At 43.9% G+C, this 12,171-nt stretch overlaps 1 protein-coding gene across 2 annotated transcripts; it reads right to left on the reverse strand.

Moving 5' to 3' along the window:
- Positions 1–280: 280 nt before the first annotated feature.
- Positions 281–10,450, reverse strand: LOC125979510 (chondroitin sulfate proteoglycan 4-like). 2 transcript variants are annotated; one of them, XM_049737801.2, is made up of 21 exons: positions 10,224–10,450; positions 8,740–8,900; positions 8,282–8,674; positions 8,088–8,206; positions 7,908–8,016; positions 6,517–7,830; positions 6,282–6,374; positions 5,684–6,175; positions 5,494–5,628; positions 5,202–5,393; positions 4,955–5,137; positions 4,701–4,877; positions 4,428–4,626; positions 4,217–4,348; positions 3,949–4,124; positions 3,683–3,875; positions 3,451–3,622; positions 3,000–3,366; positions 2,781–2,933; positions 2,126–2,707; positions 281–1,879 (listed from the first exon to the last, which is right to left on the reverse strand). In XM_049737801.2, exons 1-21 carry the CDS (start codon positions 10,285–10,287, stop codon positions 773–775), a joined length of 6,513 nt encoding a protein of 2,170 aa, XP_049593758.1. In that variant the 5' UTR covers positions 10,288–10,450; the 3' UTR covers positions 281–772. The 2 variants fall into 2 exon arrangements, with proteins under 2 accessions (XP_049593758.1, XP_049593757.1); XM_049737800.2 differs by having other exon boundaries at positions 2,781–2,951.
- Between the last annotated feature and the right edge of the window lie 1,721 nt (positions 10,451–12,171).

The following is a 12,171-nucleotide window of genomic DNA, read 5'->3' on the forward strand; positions in this document are numbered from 1 at the left end:
TGCTGTTTGACAGCCCAAGTAAATAAATTAGTAATCTGTTTTTCGAAGCAGAAAAAAAAAACTTGAATATAAAAACTGAAACCGTTACAAGATGCCTCAATATATTCTTTGTTCAAAATACTGCAAAGATCAAAAATGACAATTTCTTAAAAATCAGCCATTTTAAAGTTTCTGTCCTCTTTACAAAATAGAATTAAATTGAAAATGAATGAAGTTAGTTGAAAGGCTCGGGGACTTAAAACAGTCTTAGACTGCACATAAAAACAGCATGCACCATTAATTATTTCTAAAAATATCTTTTTATTGAAAAATAAATCTTTTACAGTGCGTAGTAAGACGTGAGCATGAAGAAAAGGAAAGTTAACATTGTGCATGGGTGAAAGCAGTTCAACTAGCAATCACGTGAGAGCTTATCAAAGACAGAGTAAAAGCAAAAAGCAAAACAAAAGTCAGTATTTACATTACTGCATATTGGGACTATTTAAAAAATTAAATTATATTGCTACATTTGACTAGACTCAGCATTTCTGTTTCTATATGGTGAATAAAATAAACCTGCTTGAGAACAAACAAATACATCATTCTATCATGTTCATTATTGTGATTGTAAATTAAGCTCCTCCCCTTTTTTCAACATGCTGTGGTTCCTTGGCACAAAAAATGCAGCAAAGCAAACTTTTATCTTCGACAAGGCTTTGACCTCAGCACATAAAGCTATTAAGCGAGTTTTTAAGCAAAACAGGAAATGTTCCCTCAAAATACCAAATGTCAATCAAACCCAATACTGGTTGCCTTGAAGCGTCGGTATGGGGGATTTGGCTCTGCGAGAAGTCTTGAATTCGACAGACATGGCCGGTAATGAATTTCTGCTAATAACCCTTTCATTACTTTGCCAAGTTCTCAAATGTTCATCACTGCTTGTTGCCTCAGTATCAAATGGCCCCCAGAAGGTCATCCCAGGGGCCAGACTCCGCCTCCTGGGGCCTTCCGGTACCCTCGGTGACACCGGACAGCTGGCAGCACCAAGAGGGGTGACCACCATGGACGGCGCAGCCACGCTTCGCTCCGACCGGCCCGAGTACGGGCTCCCCTCGGCGGGTAACTGCACGGCGGCCAGCTCCTGAAGAAGTCGCATTCGAGCCTGCTTCTCCTTTTGGTGTCGGAACACCAGGATCAACACCACGAGGATGACAATGAGGAGTAAACAAGCCAGAAGTGGCAGGATGATGAGCAGAGGGTCCGAGGAGGGTCTAGGGAGGACCTCCACGTGAACCGGACGGGTGTCAGGAGGCTTCGCCAGAGCATGTTCTGGCTCGGAGGGGGGGCGAGGTTGCGGCGGGGGTTCCCGTCGCCACATTGCTTCATCCACGCCACTCTTGGTGTGACTCCGCGTGTGATTTGCCGTGCGGTGGTGAGGTCTCGGCTTGTGGTGGGTCTTGCTGTGGTTCTTGTGTGTCAGGATGTGAGGATGCAAATCCCCTTCCGCCCCGCTGGACGTGGGGGTTTCCTTCCCCGCCATTCCTCTCCCCCCTCCAGTGGTTGTCTTGTTCCGTGTGGTTAGCAACGTCATTTGGTGTTCACTACTCACACTATCCGTGTTTTTCAACCCAGGCGGGCCGTGATGCATTTGGTGGTGAGGTAAGATGGTGAAGTGAAGCTCACCTTTGGCCGGCTGAACGTTTCCGGCCTTCAGCAGGAAGACGAAAGAATCGTTGCGAGGCGTGGCGGGGGCGTGGCCCTGCGACGTCGCGAGCGAGGTTTTGTTATTGGGTAGCGGGTTGTCGCTCAACGTCTCCTCGATGGCGACGCGTCCTTGAACCACGTCGCGGAATGTAAACGACTTTAAGACTTCTGGGGCTCTGTTGGGGCCATATGTCATCTGCGTACATGCAGGCACAGCAGAAACAATGGTGCTCAGCATCGTTCATACAAAGATGTTTTTGCTGACCTCTAGTGGCTAACCCGTGTATTACATTGGTGAAGATAATTTGGTAGGGGAAAGAATTTTGAACTGATTTTTTTTGTCAGTCTATTTTCAAAAACAGTACGAACATTTTCATAATCCAAAACACCGCAGAGCTATTACGAAATGAAAAAGTGACAATATGATCAGGAGGTGCCTTACCTTGACTAGCTTTCCATGTTTGGGTGGAGACAGAACCTCAAAGACCGGATTGGCTCTGCTGATTCTCGCCAGCTCGGAGGCATCCATCATGGCTTTCCCCAGTTTGACAGCAATGCCGCTGGGGACTCTCACAGGTTCTCGCAGATAGATGAGTGGCCGCACGATTACCTTCACCGTCTGCGCGGCCACATTTCCATACTCGACACCCGGCGCCGAGGCCGACACGGAGATCTGAAAGCTGTCCTCCGATTCGCTGAGATCAGTCATGTGATAGACCACACGGCCGTATTGCAGATCCTCGTGGAAGAAGGTCTTGACTTCTTGATCGTTTATAGCGATGCGTCCGTGATGAGGGTGCGTGGTGACCGTGTAGGTAATGTTGGCCTGGTTGTGACTGTTTGTTTGAGCTGCCAGCTGATTGGTTGTTAGAATCACCGCCGTTCTGCCTTGAACTAACGATAGGCCGGTGTTGTTCACGATAAAAACAGAAGGCTTGATCACCTCCAAATTGAATATTTTGTAGAGTGGACGATGGTGTCCGTCAGTGATGTTGAAGTAGAACATTCCAGTTGATGGCTCGCCCTGGAGAAGCCAACCCAAAAAAGGTAAGGAGACAAACGACAGAAATCAAATCGATAAAGAAAATACTTTTCACCTGCTGTGTAAAATGTAGCCGACCGTGGTTCACGTCATACTGGGTGAAGGATGTCACCGGTTCTGGTCTTTCGCCCAGCGTCAGGTAGCCGTTGTTGGGCTTGCTAATCACAAGGTAATGGAGCTCCTCTGGAGGGGTGTCATGATCTTCAACCTGTTCTTGCAGAAGAAACTATACAGCAAATGTATTTTGTATCAAGAGCTGCAAAAATGTTCCCACCTGAAGACTGTCCGGTCCGAGAACGACTCTTTCCCCAACAACGACTTTTATACTCGGGGATCTGTCGCTAGTCGATGGCGGCTGGTCATTGACCGGCGTCACCGTGATGTTAAAAGTCTTCGTGATTGTCAGGCTGTCCTCGACGTGGCGATCAGGCACAAAGTCTTCCGACGGAAGGGAGGACGAGGCCGAATAGAACGGCAACGGGAAGGAATCGGATAAATGAGACGGAGGTAAAGACGGGGAGGCATCCAGAGGGGCCACCCGGGCTTGGAAAGTGAAACTGTCGCTTGTGGTCTCAGAGTCATCATGGATGTATGTCACGCCAAATTCGTTTAGAGCCACCTGAGAGAAATTCGGTTGTTCCCTTGAACATAAAAATAAAGCGTATTTGAAAAATCGTCAACACTAAAGTTCACAATTAAAACAAATGAGGAAGGAATTAAGGAACCTAGTGAGGTTGCGTCCTTGGATTGACAAAGCGCCGTGGTGCGGCAAGGCAATAACCCGGTAGATGACATGGTAGTCTTTCTGGATTGGCTTGGGTACTTTCTCCAGGAGATTCGATGCATCGAGTTTTGATTTGTCGATTGTAACCCTGCCGCCCTCCGACACCACAGCACCTGCGAGACACAATAAGTTAAAGTTCTCAAATGAAATTTATTTTCTTAGACAGCGTTTACCTGCATTGTTGGAGAGTTTGCTGTCATGGTGATGATTGTGATGTTTCTTTGGCTGGTTGGAGATCAAGATTGTGAAGGTGGTTGGTGGCAGGAAAGCAGGAGGAGAAGATACAGTGAAAGAAAATGTGTCTTCAGCCAACCGTCCCGCTGAAACCGGTTTGTTCTGATCATACAAAATAATCCCCGAGTTCACCTGGGGCATAAATGAGAACTTGACTTTAGAAGATAGAGATGATATCTTGTTGGAGATTGGGACTGGTGTCTACCATGCTCTGTGTGAATGTAGAAATGTCCCGAGTAGAGTTGTCTAGCATGTGACGGACCAAGCGGCCAAGTTTTGGCGGAACGGTCACGGTAAACTCCACAATGTGGTGTCTTCCGATATCATTGGGTTCATTGGTCACCACCTGAAGGTTTTGCTCAGAAATTGGGGTCAATGAACCTTTAGTGTGAAAACAAGGATACAGTGAGTATTAAAAAATAAAATAAAACAAGATTTAATAGGATATAGTAGGCTAATAAGAGTTGCTATACCTTGGTACACCTCAATGGGATGGTTTCTTTGTAGCGTGAGGGTGAGCGAATGAGCTGTCGTGCTGAAGATCTGGCGAGGGGCAAAGTTCACGCCATCATTAACTTGGAAGTGGAAACCTCCGGATAAAGCACCTAAAATCAGCAATAAAAAAGTGCCAACATCAGAATAATATTTGTTTATCAACCACCTCTTGAATTCTGGGAGTCTCACCATTGTGCACAAAGACCAGCTGGCCATTTTGAATATGACTCTGTGTGAAGTTCAGGATGTGTTTGGACAGGGAACTCCTCAGAGCTAGATAACCGTTACTGGGCGGTGTGATGATGAACTCGAGCAACTCGGGTGGAGTGTCTGAGTCCTCCACACTTAGATCATCCGCAGAGATTTCGGTCACAGAACCCACCCAAACCTGAGAAGAACCACATGTTTGGATTTAGGAGCAGAAATAATTTGGGCCCCAAAAAATGTTGCAGCGTCGCCTACCTTCAGGCCTTGGTTGTTTATAACGACAGGTGTCTCATCATTGACAGGTGTGACATTGATGTGGACAACACGTGGAAGACTGTGCTTCTGGTTCTCCGTCTGGTTGGCCATGATGGTGAAATTGTCTCTCACTGTTTCACTGCCATCGTGGATATAAGAAATATATTCACGTTCCACCTGGGAAATCCACAAAAATAAGTATGTATCCCACACAAGATGGATTGTGAATATTCAATCTGGAGACTTGTGAGCACCTCAGTGTGAGTGAATGCCGAGATGGGCATCCCTGGGATCCGACTGTGCTCCAAGTGACCGTGTCGTGGAGGAACGATGATTTGATAGAGGAAATTCATCCCTGAGAAGTGATGACTGTCTATCGTGATGATGTCAGGTGTGATCGTCAGAGAGGACCCCTCATCCAAGATCAGGTCAGACACCTTCAGAAGTTAACAGGACTTGAGCATTGAGCTAGCTCATCTTTACATTTTCTACAACGGTTACCTTCAGTGGGAGAAGTTTGGGAATAATATCAATCTCCAGTTGAATTGGTCCAACCTTGGTGAGGCCATTGGTGGCCTCCAACAGAACAGAGTCGTTACTACTGCTGTTTCCCGTAGTCCTCTGACGATAGATGACCAAACCCTTGTCGATGTCTTCCTGGGTGAAAGAGGTTGTTGCCTGTCGTCTGAATTCCTGATTTCCAAGAGGAAAAGTCACATTTGAAAGCTTTAACTCATCAATTTCATGGTTTGCTAGAAGATTATTATGAGAAGTTACGGTTAATTATGCGCACCTGGAAGAGATGCCGATGTCTTCCATTTTTTGGTTGACGCTTTTCCTGAGGCGAAGACCTTTCGATAAATCCGAGGGTTGGAGGTTGTTGAATGGTGAAGACTATCTCTGAAGGGTGGCTGTCTTCATGAAACACCTGAAGATAAATAGATGAAAATGACTTCTTGCAATTCCAAGACTGACCGGCTTACCTCTAAATTGTTCTTGCTTAAGGCAACATCATGCCCTTCGTCCACCACCACTGGAAGATTCCTTATAACTGTTGGAGGCCTCTGATGACTTTCAAGGTAGATTTTTATCTGCACCCCAATGTCCAGATAGACCTCCTTCCTCCAATCATCAGCCAGCCCCTCTCCACGTCTCTCCCTTGCTCTCGCAGTGATATTAAACCCATCGGATGACTCATGGCTGCCGTCATGCTGATACATCAAGTTCTTCATCTCCAGATCCTCCTGGGTGAATGATGAAACGGAACCTGCCACTGCTGCTGCTTCATTTTTCTTAAATTGGAGGACTCCATGTTTGGGTGGAAGGAAAACTTCAAATGTGATTTGCTGTGGAGTTCGTATGTCCAGGTTACTGAAGACGCTGAGATCGTATGAGGTTAGAGTTGTTATGCCACCCTGCTGGACCATGAGGCCTGTGTTGTTGCTCACTTCTAGGTAAGGATCTTGGGCCTTCACCTGAATCAGGGAAAGATGAATACATTAGTAAAAATGGGACATTACTGATTTTAGGTCTTGAACTTGATAATCGGTTTAGGTGTGAAAATAAATAGAAACCCTTTACCTCCATTAAGGTAGAGACATAATGTTTCCCATCCGACACAAAAAGGACAAAACGACCAAAGCTGACTCCACTGTGTACAAATAGCACATTTTTCTGTTGGATGAAAAGACAAAAAGAGATTGTTGAGCAATTTTAGAAGATTTAAAAGATTAGCTCAATGATTACTTTGGTTAGGTCTGGGATCAGGTTTCCAATATTTAGACAAAACAATCAAATTCCAGATAATATTAATAACCTGCTTGAGGTCTTGCTGTGTGAACTCGTAGAGTTTGTGATTGGGCGCACTGGCCAAGACCAGCTCCCCCATTGGAATCCCTCTCCGGGTGTACACCAGGCGATCATCCTCAAAGTCCGAGTCATCATCCCGGTAACAGAGGTCACTCAAAGTCACCAATCTCTGTCCATCTCGGGCCACGTGGAAAACTTTATCGACAACTCTAACAGGCCGCTGATCATTGATGAGTTGGATGGAGATGTTGACGGTGTGTTCTACTGTGTTTCTTTCCTCCTTCCTGCCATTGACTTTGTAGACCACAATTTGAAAAGCAAAAGAATCTTTTTTGGTCTCGCTGTCATCGTGGACGTACATCATCCTTTCTTCGATGATATCCTGATTGGTGAAAGCTACGATGTTGTCATTTATGGAGGTCAAGTTGGAGAGGTCGATCCTCCTCAGTAGACCGTGTCTCGGATGCGACGTGATGCTATAGTGAACCTCGCGGTTACTGGCGATGTTCGTAAAGAGAATATTTTTCGTAATGATTTTACTTCCTCCTTCCACAACGGACATGCCTTTGTTTACGACGGTGAAGTCAGTTGACTCGGTTCTGATGTGGATTCGGAAGTCGAGACTTGAATTGGCGAGAGTAGAAATCACCTGAAAGCTACAAATGTCTCTCGTGTCATCGGGATACTTAGCTAGCAACTCGTACGTCACTAAGCCATCTGTGATATTCTTCTGGCTGAAAGTGGAGTCAATTTTTAGAAGTTTATCGATGAGAAATAGCTGACCTTTCTTGGGTTCTGTTAGAAGTCTGAAGTAAAGGTCACTCTCGTTCAATTTGACCCCCTTGGTAATCACATGAAAGTCTTCAGGAGTGACAACAACTTTGAGAACACCGTTGACCTCCATCTTGCTTCTTGTGATCTTAAAATGAATCCATCGTACGGCGATCGGAAACACGAGTTCTTCTGTCGCAAATGAGCCAATGCTGACGTTACATCGGAACCGGTCGGTGACGTTCTGAGGCTGGATACCACGGTAAGTGCTGACGTACCGGATTTGTTTTTGTTCTAGAAGTTTCTGAGAGAAGGATTTCGTTGGTTTCCATTTGCTACTTTGGTGTAAACGTTGGAGCTCCCCGTATTGGGGCAGCTCTGTGACATGATAGAAAATCTCCACAGGTTGATCAGCGACATTAATTTGTACTGCAAGATGATTGGTGGTGATGAGCGACGTTCCGCCCTGGTTCACTTCCAGTCCGGTGTGGTTCACCAGTTTGTACTCAAGCTCCACTGCAACAATCCTCAAAATGACTGTCGTGCTGAACTGAAAAAAAATCGGGATAGTTGTGAAGTATCCAATCTCCATTTTTGCGTTTTTTTTTTAGTGACTACAAGATTTACCTTCTGACCATCGCTGACCCTGAGTGCCATTCTGGAGGTAGACACCCCCGTGTGGACAAAGCTAATCTTACCCTCTTCCAGATCATGCAGGGAGAACACTTTAATAACCCTGCAGAAATTATACCAACATATTTTGCAAAGACTTTTGGACTAGAATGAAAATCCACAAATCCAACCAACCTGTCCGGGTGATCTTCATGTTCAAGATGTCCGGCCTCCACAAAGTTTCCCATGGAGTTGAAGACCAAGTCGGCTTGACTGCTATCAGGGTCTGATACGTTCAGCATATCTCTTGTCAGCTGTGAATATTGCCGATGTATACGTCAGTCGTTCAAGTTTGATCAAATTTTGTCCAGAAACTGTTTGATGCCTACCTGCCGTTTGGTATTTTGAAGAATATTAAAAATATTTCCACGTGGCAGGCTGAGAACCGGCGCATCATTAACAGGACTGATGTTGATGTCAAAACGATACAGGTGATGCTCCCTCAGATACGCAGGGAGCTCCTTGTTGGAGCTTGAGAAGATGGAGAACGTAAAGTAGTCATAGGGATCCTCTGAGCCGCCATGAACGTACATCACACGACCCTGCCAGAGGTCAAGCATGCTAAAGGTCAAGTCTGTCTCCTCTCCCTGGACTGGGACTGCTTCCTCTTTGGGATCTTCAGAAATGGGGTCAAGCTGCAGGTGACCGTGAACTGCCCGTTCCTCAATCCGGAACATGAACTCGGACGGTTGCAAACCCAACTTTGTAAAATCAAAATTCACCTGAAAGATTCGAACAATTGGTTTAGTATCGATTTATTAGGGAAAGACCGAAGACAGTTAAGTACCTTGATATGCTTGGGCTCCAACGGTGCCCAACTTCCTTCTGCAACCTCGAGGCTTCTCAATAACAGGACATTGGAGTCGTCGCCATCACTTTGCGTCGTCAATGTTTTCAAGGGAGCTTCCGCTGTCTGCAGCTGGGGGGCGCTGTTGCCATTAAATGACACTGGAACGATATGAAAAGAGGCATTCTCGATTGATCATAAATCTTATATAGTGTAGTTTAGCAGAGATTAGCTAAATTGGCTAAAACTGTATATGCTAACACTTCCTGGTAAACTTTAAGCTAACGGACTTGGTCTGCCCCCCATGTAAGAGTGCTAATGCCCTTTATTGACTGGGCCTGTCAATGTGCTGTGTGCTCTGCACTTTTTACCTGCAATCCAAATTCAATAATGGCAGCTAATGCACTCCGGAGTGGGCCATCCAAATAGTTTTCTGTCGCTAATTAGTTGACCCAAATTGGACTTTTAGCTGACGGAGGTTGTGGCCTGAATTGGACTTAGCGGGTTCAGAGCAGAATGACAAAATATGTTGATTTTTGCAGTTGTGGGCTAGAAATGCACCACATCATATTGAGAGCTATTTTTTTGAGATTACCAAAATATTAGAAACGTCTATGCATTTTACATCATGCCATTTTTAACAGGAGCAATGTATTCCTTTCAGGTTGCCAATGTGTTTAACATGAACACATTTGTAAAGACCAATGCGGACTTGGACTATATTGATTTGACCTAAAACGCATCGGTAATGGAGCGATGCTGTCCATTAGACACTGTGAATGTGGGTCAACTAACTTTGAGCACCCTGAGTAGGTCGCCAGGGTAAAATTTACAATCTTTGGTCCAGAATCCCCGGAGAAAATTTACAGAAATACTCAGACAACAAACAAAGTCCACACAGGCAGGCCAAGACTCGAACCCAGAACCCCTGAACTGTGAGCCAAATATGCTAACCACTATTTCACCATGTTATTTATGACTGACAGAACCACTCAGTCAGCAAACTGAGCTAGCATACTTGTCGCCTCGAAGCTTATAAAACTCCTGTCAGTCTGGCTAATCTTCTATTGTGTGGATTACCGTATTAGTAATGGAACAACACTCACACACCTCGAGTTTATCCAAGTTTTTCCTATAATTAGTCAAATGAATGGAAACACTGGGGGAAAGTTGCTCATTGCATGTTTGTGATTATAATAGCATCAATTTTTTTAAATTTAAATTGTTTCAAATGTTGCAGTCGGATTTAATAAATTAACTTGATTATAAAACAGAATTCATCGAAAATTAACTTCTTTCAAATATGAAAGGACAGAACAAAGTCAAATGTTAAAAAATGTATAATTAACTAAGTAAATTTCAAGTGCAATTTGCAAGTGTGGGTTTTACAACTGACCCTAAAACAGGAAATGTAAATTGTTTGACATACTTTCACAGTGCAAAACTAAAGGTGAAATAGACATGATGCTTCTCTAACACCTTACCTGCATAAACTTGTCCTGTGGAAATGAGCAGCAGCAGAAGCAGCTCAGCCACTAATCGTCCCATTGTTACTTGCGCTCTAAAAAATCTCAAATAAGTGCAACGTCTGCCTTTTTTGCACAAGTTTAGTCCATCGTTGATACCTTTGCATGTTATTTGCAGCGAGTGACAGACTGCTGGATTTGTTTTACTGCCTCGAAAAAAAAGGGGGAAAGAGTACCTGTGCTTGTGGGCGTCACCGTGCCAAAAATATTCTCCTTGTTATAGCAGATGTAGTGCCGCATATGACCACAAGGGAGCGGGGTTATCCCAAATACTGAGCGCGACAAAATCCCAACCAAAAGTTGCAATTATTTTGGTGTTATTCTTCTTTGCATTGTAGATTTATTTTTTTAATATTAAATTACGAATTACTGGTGATAGATGACAAACATTAAGTTAGTGTTCTCTAAAATATTAACTGAATGGCAAACCGCTAGATGGTGCTGTTAACAATTTTTTGAACATTTAACAGATTCAGTGACAAAAACTAATTAGGTACACAGTAGGAGGTCAGTATTTTTTTGTTTATTTTTATTCTCATGATGGATCAAACAAGAATGATAATTATTGACAAGCATAACCTTAAAACATTTTTTTTTTACAAAATTAATTAAAGCACATTCAGCTACAACAAACAATCTTAAGATTGTTAAATTGTTAGGTATCAACAATTTTCCCATGCCAGCTAATCGCGCTTGTTTAACAAAAACAGCCTCCAATTGACATGAGCAAAGGATTCAAAAGTACAAAAACGATTTGTAAAAATCATAATAGCAACAAGCTTCAAAAGAGAAAGTGAAAAAGGGGAGCCCTCCAGCACCTGATGCTGTTAAGTTCCAGCTTGAAGGAGTACGTGCCATTAAAAGCTCTGAAAGAACACTTTTCTTCTTCACATTCCGCTCAGCTCGTGCATGAGAGGAGAGCTTTTTTTTTTTCTTTTCCCACCCCCTTCCAGCTTGAGTTCCCATGATGTTGAATAATAGAGAGTGCCGCCTGCTTTCTTAAACGGAGAGGTCACACCCAAAATGGGTCACAGTTCAGCCGGTGTGATGACGAGCGGGCTGGTGTGTTTTAATGAGCGCGGCTCCCACACAGGGAGGATTAACGTCTTGTCCTTAAAGGCTGCAAAGACAACACACTAAAAACAATAGCTTTTCTTTTCCATTTTCCCCTCTTCCTCATTAAGTCCTTTCTCAGCATAGTAAAGGAAATTCTGAAGCGGAAGGGCAATTATTATTCTTTTCCAGCAATAAAAATAAATTTGTAAAAGGTGCTGATTGTAGCAACAGCCTCAAATTTTATTAGCTGTTATGAGATTAAACAAAAGTCAGCCTTTCTTGTACTTCTGTTTGTGATGCTGTTCAGAGTCACTCAAAATGTTTTGTTGCATTGAAGTGAGCTGAGTCAAAATACCCAATAATAGTAGGGAGCGAATCCAGGAAGCACCAGGCTTGAGGATGAGCCCAAGCGGATGACGCACTGAGGCCTATTTTAATACAGCGGCTAAAGCAACAAAAACAAAAAACACAGCTGGAAGGACAAAGCTACTTGTTCAAGTACTGAAAATACAAAGTGGAGCTAGCTGCGAGGAACATGCAAGCGTCTGCCGCCCTCTTGGAAAAATAATGTATGGCTTCCTTTTCTCTTTGCACTTCCCATCCTTCCTTCCTCACCTTTGAAGAGGGGTCATTCGAGGACCCCCATTTCGAGTGGCCCAGCTCCCGAATCCGGAGTCTTGTATGATGAGACAAACTAGCATAAAGGGCTGCATAACTTGCATGATAATTGCTTTTTGCAGAGGATAAAGAATATATACCTGTGAGTATTGTTATATTTGATTTTTTATATTATATTTTATATTTTTATGTGTTGATGCACTTTTCAAATGCAGTGAAACACTACCACATA

Source organism: Syngnathus scovelli, chromosome 13, assembly GCF_024217435.2.
Source record: "Syngnathus scovelli strain Florida chromosome 13, RoL_Ssco_1.2, whole genome shotgun sequence".
Classification (NCBI taxonomy): Eukaryota; Metazoa; Chordata; class Actinopteri; order Syngnathiformes; family Syngnathidae; genus Syngnathus; species Syngnathus scovelli.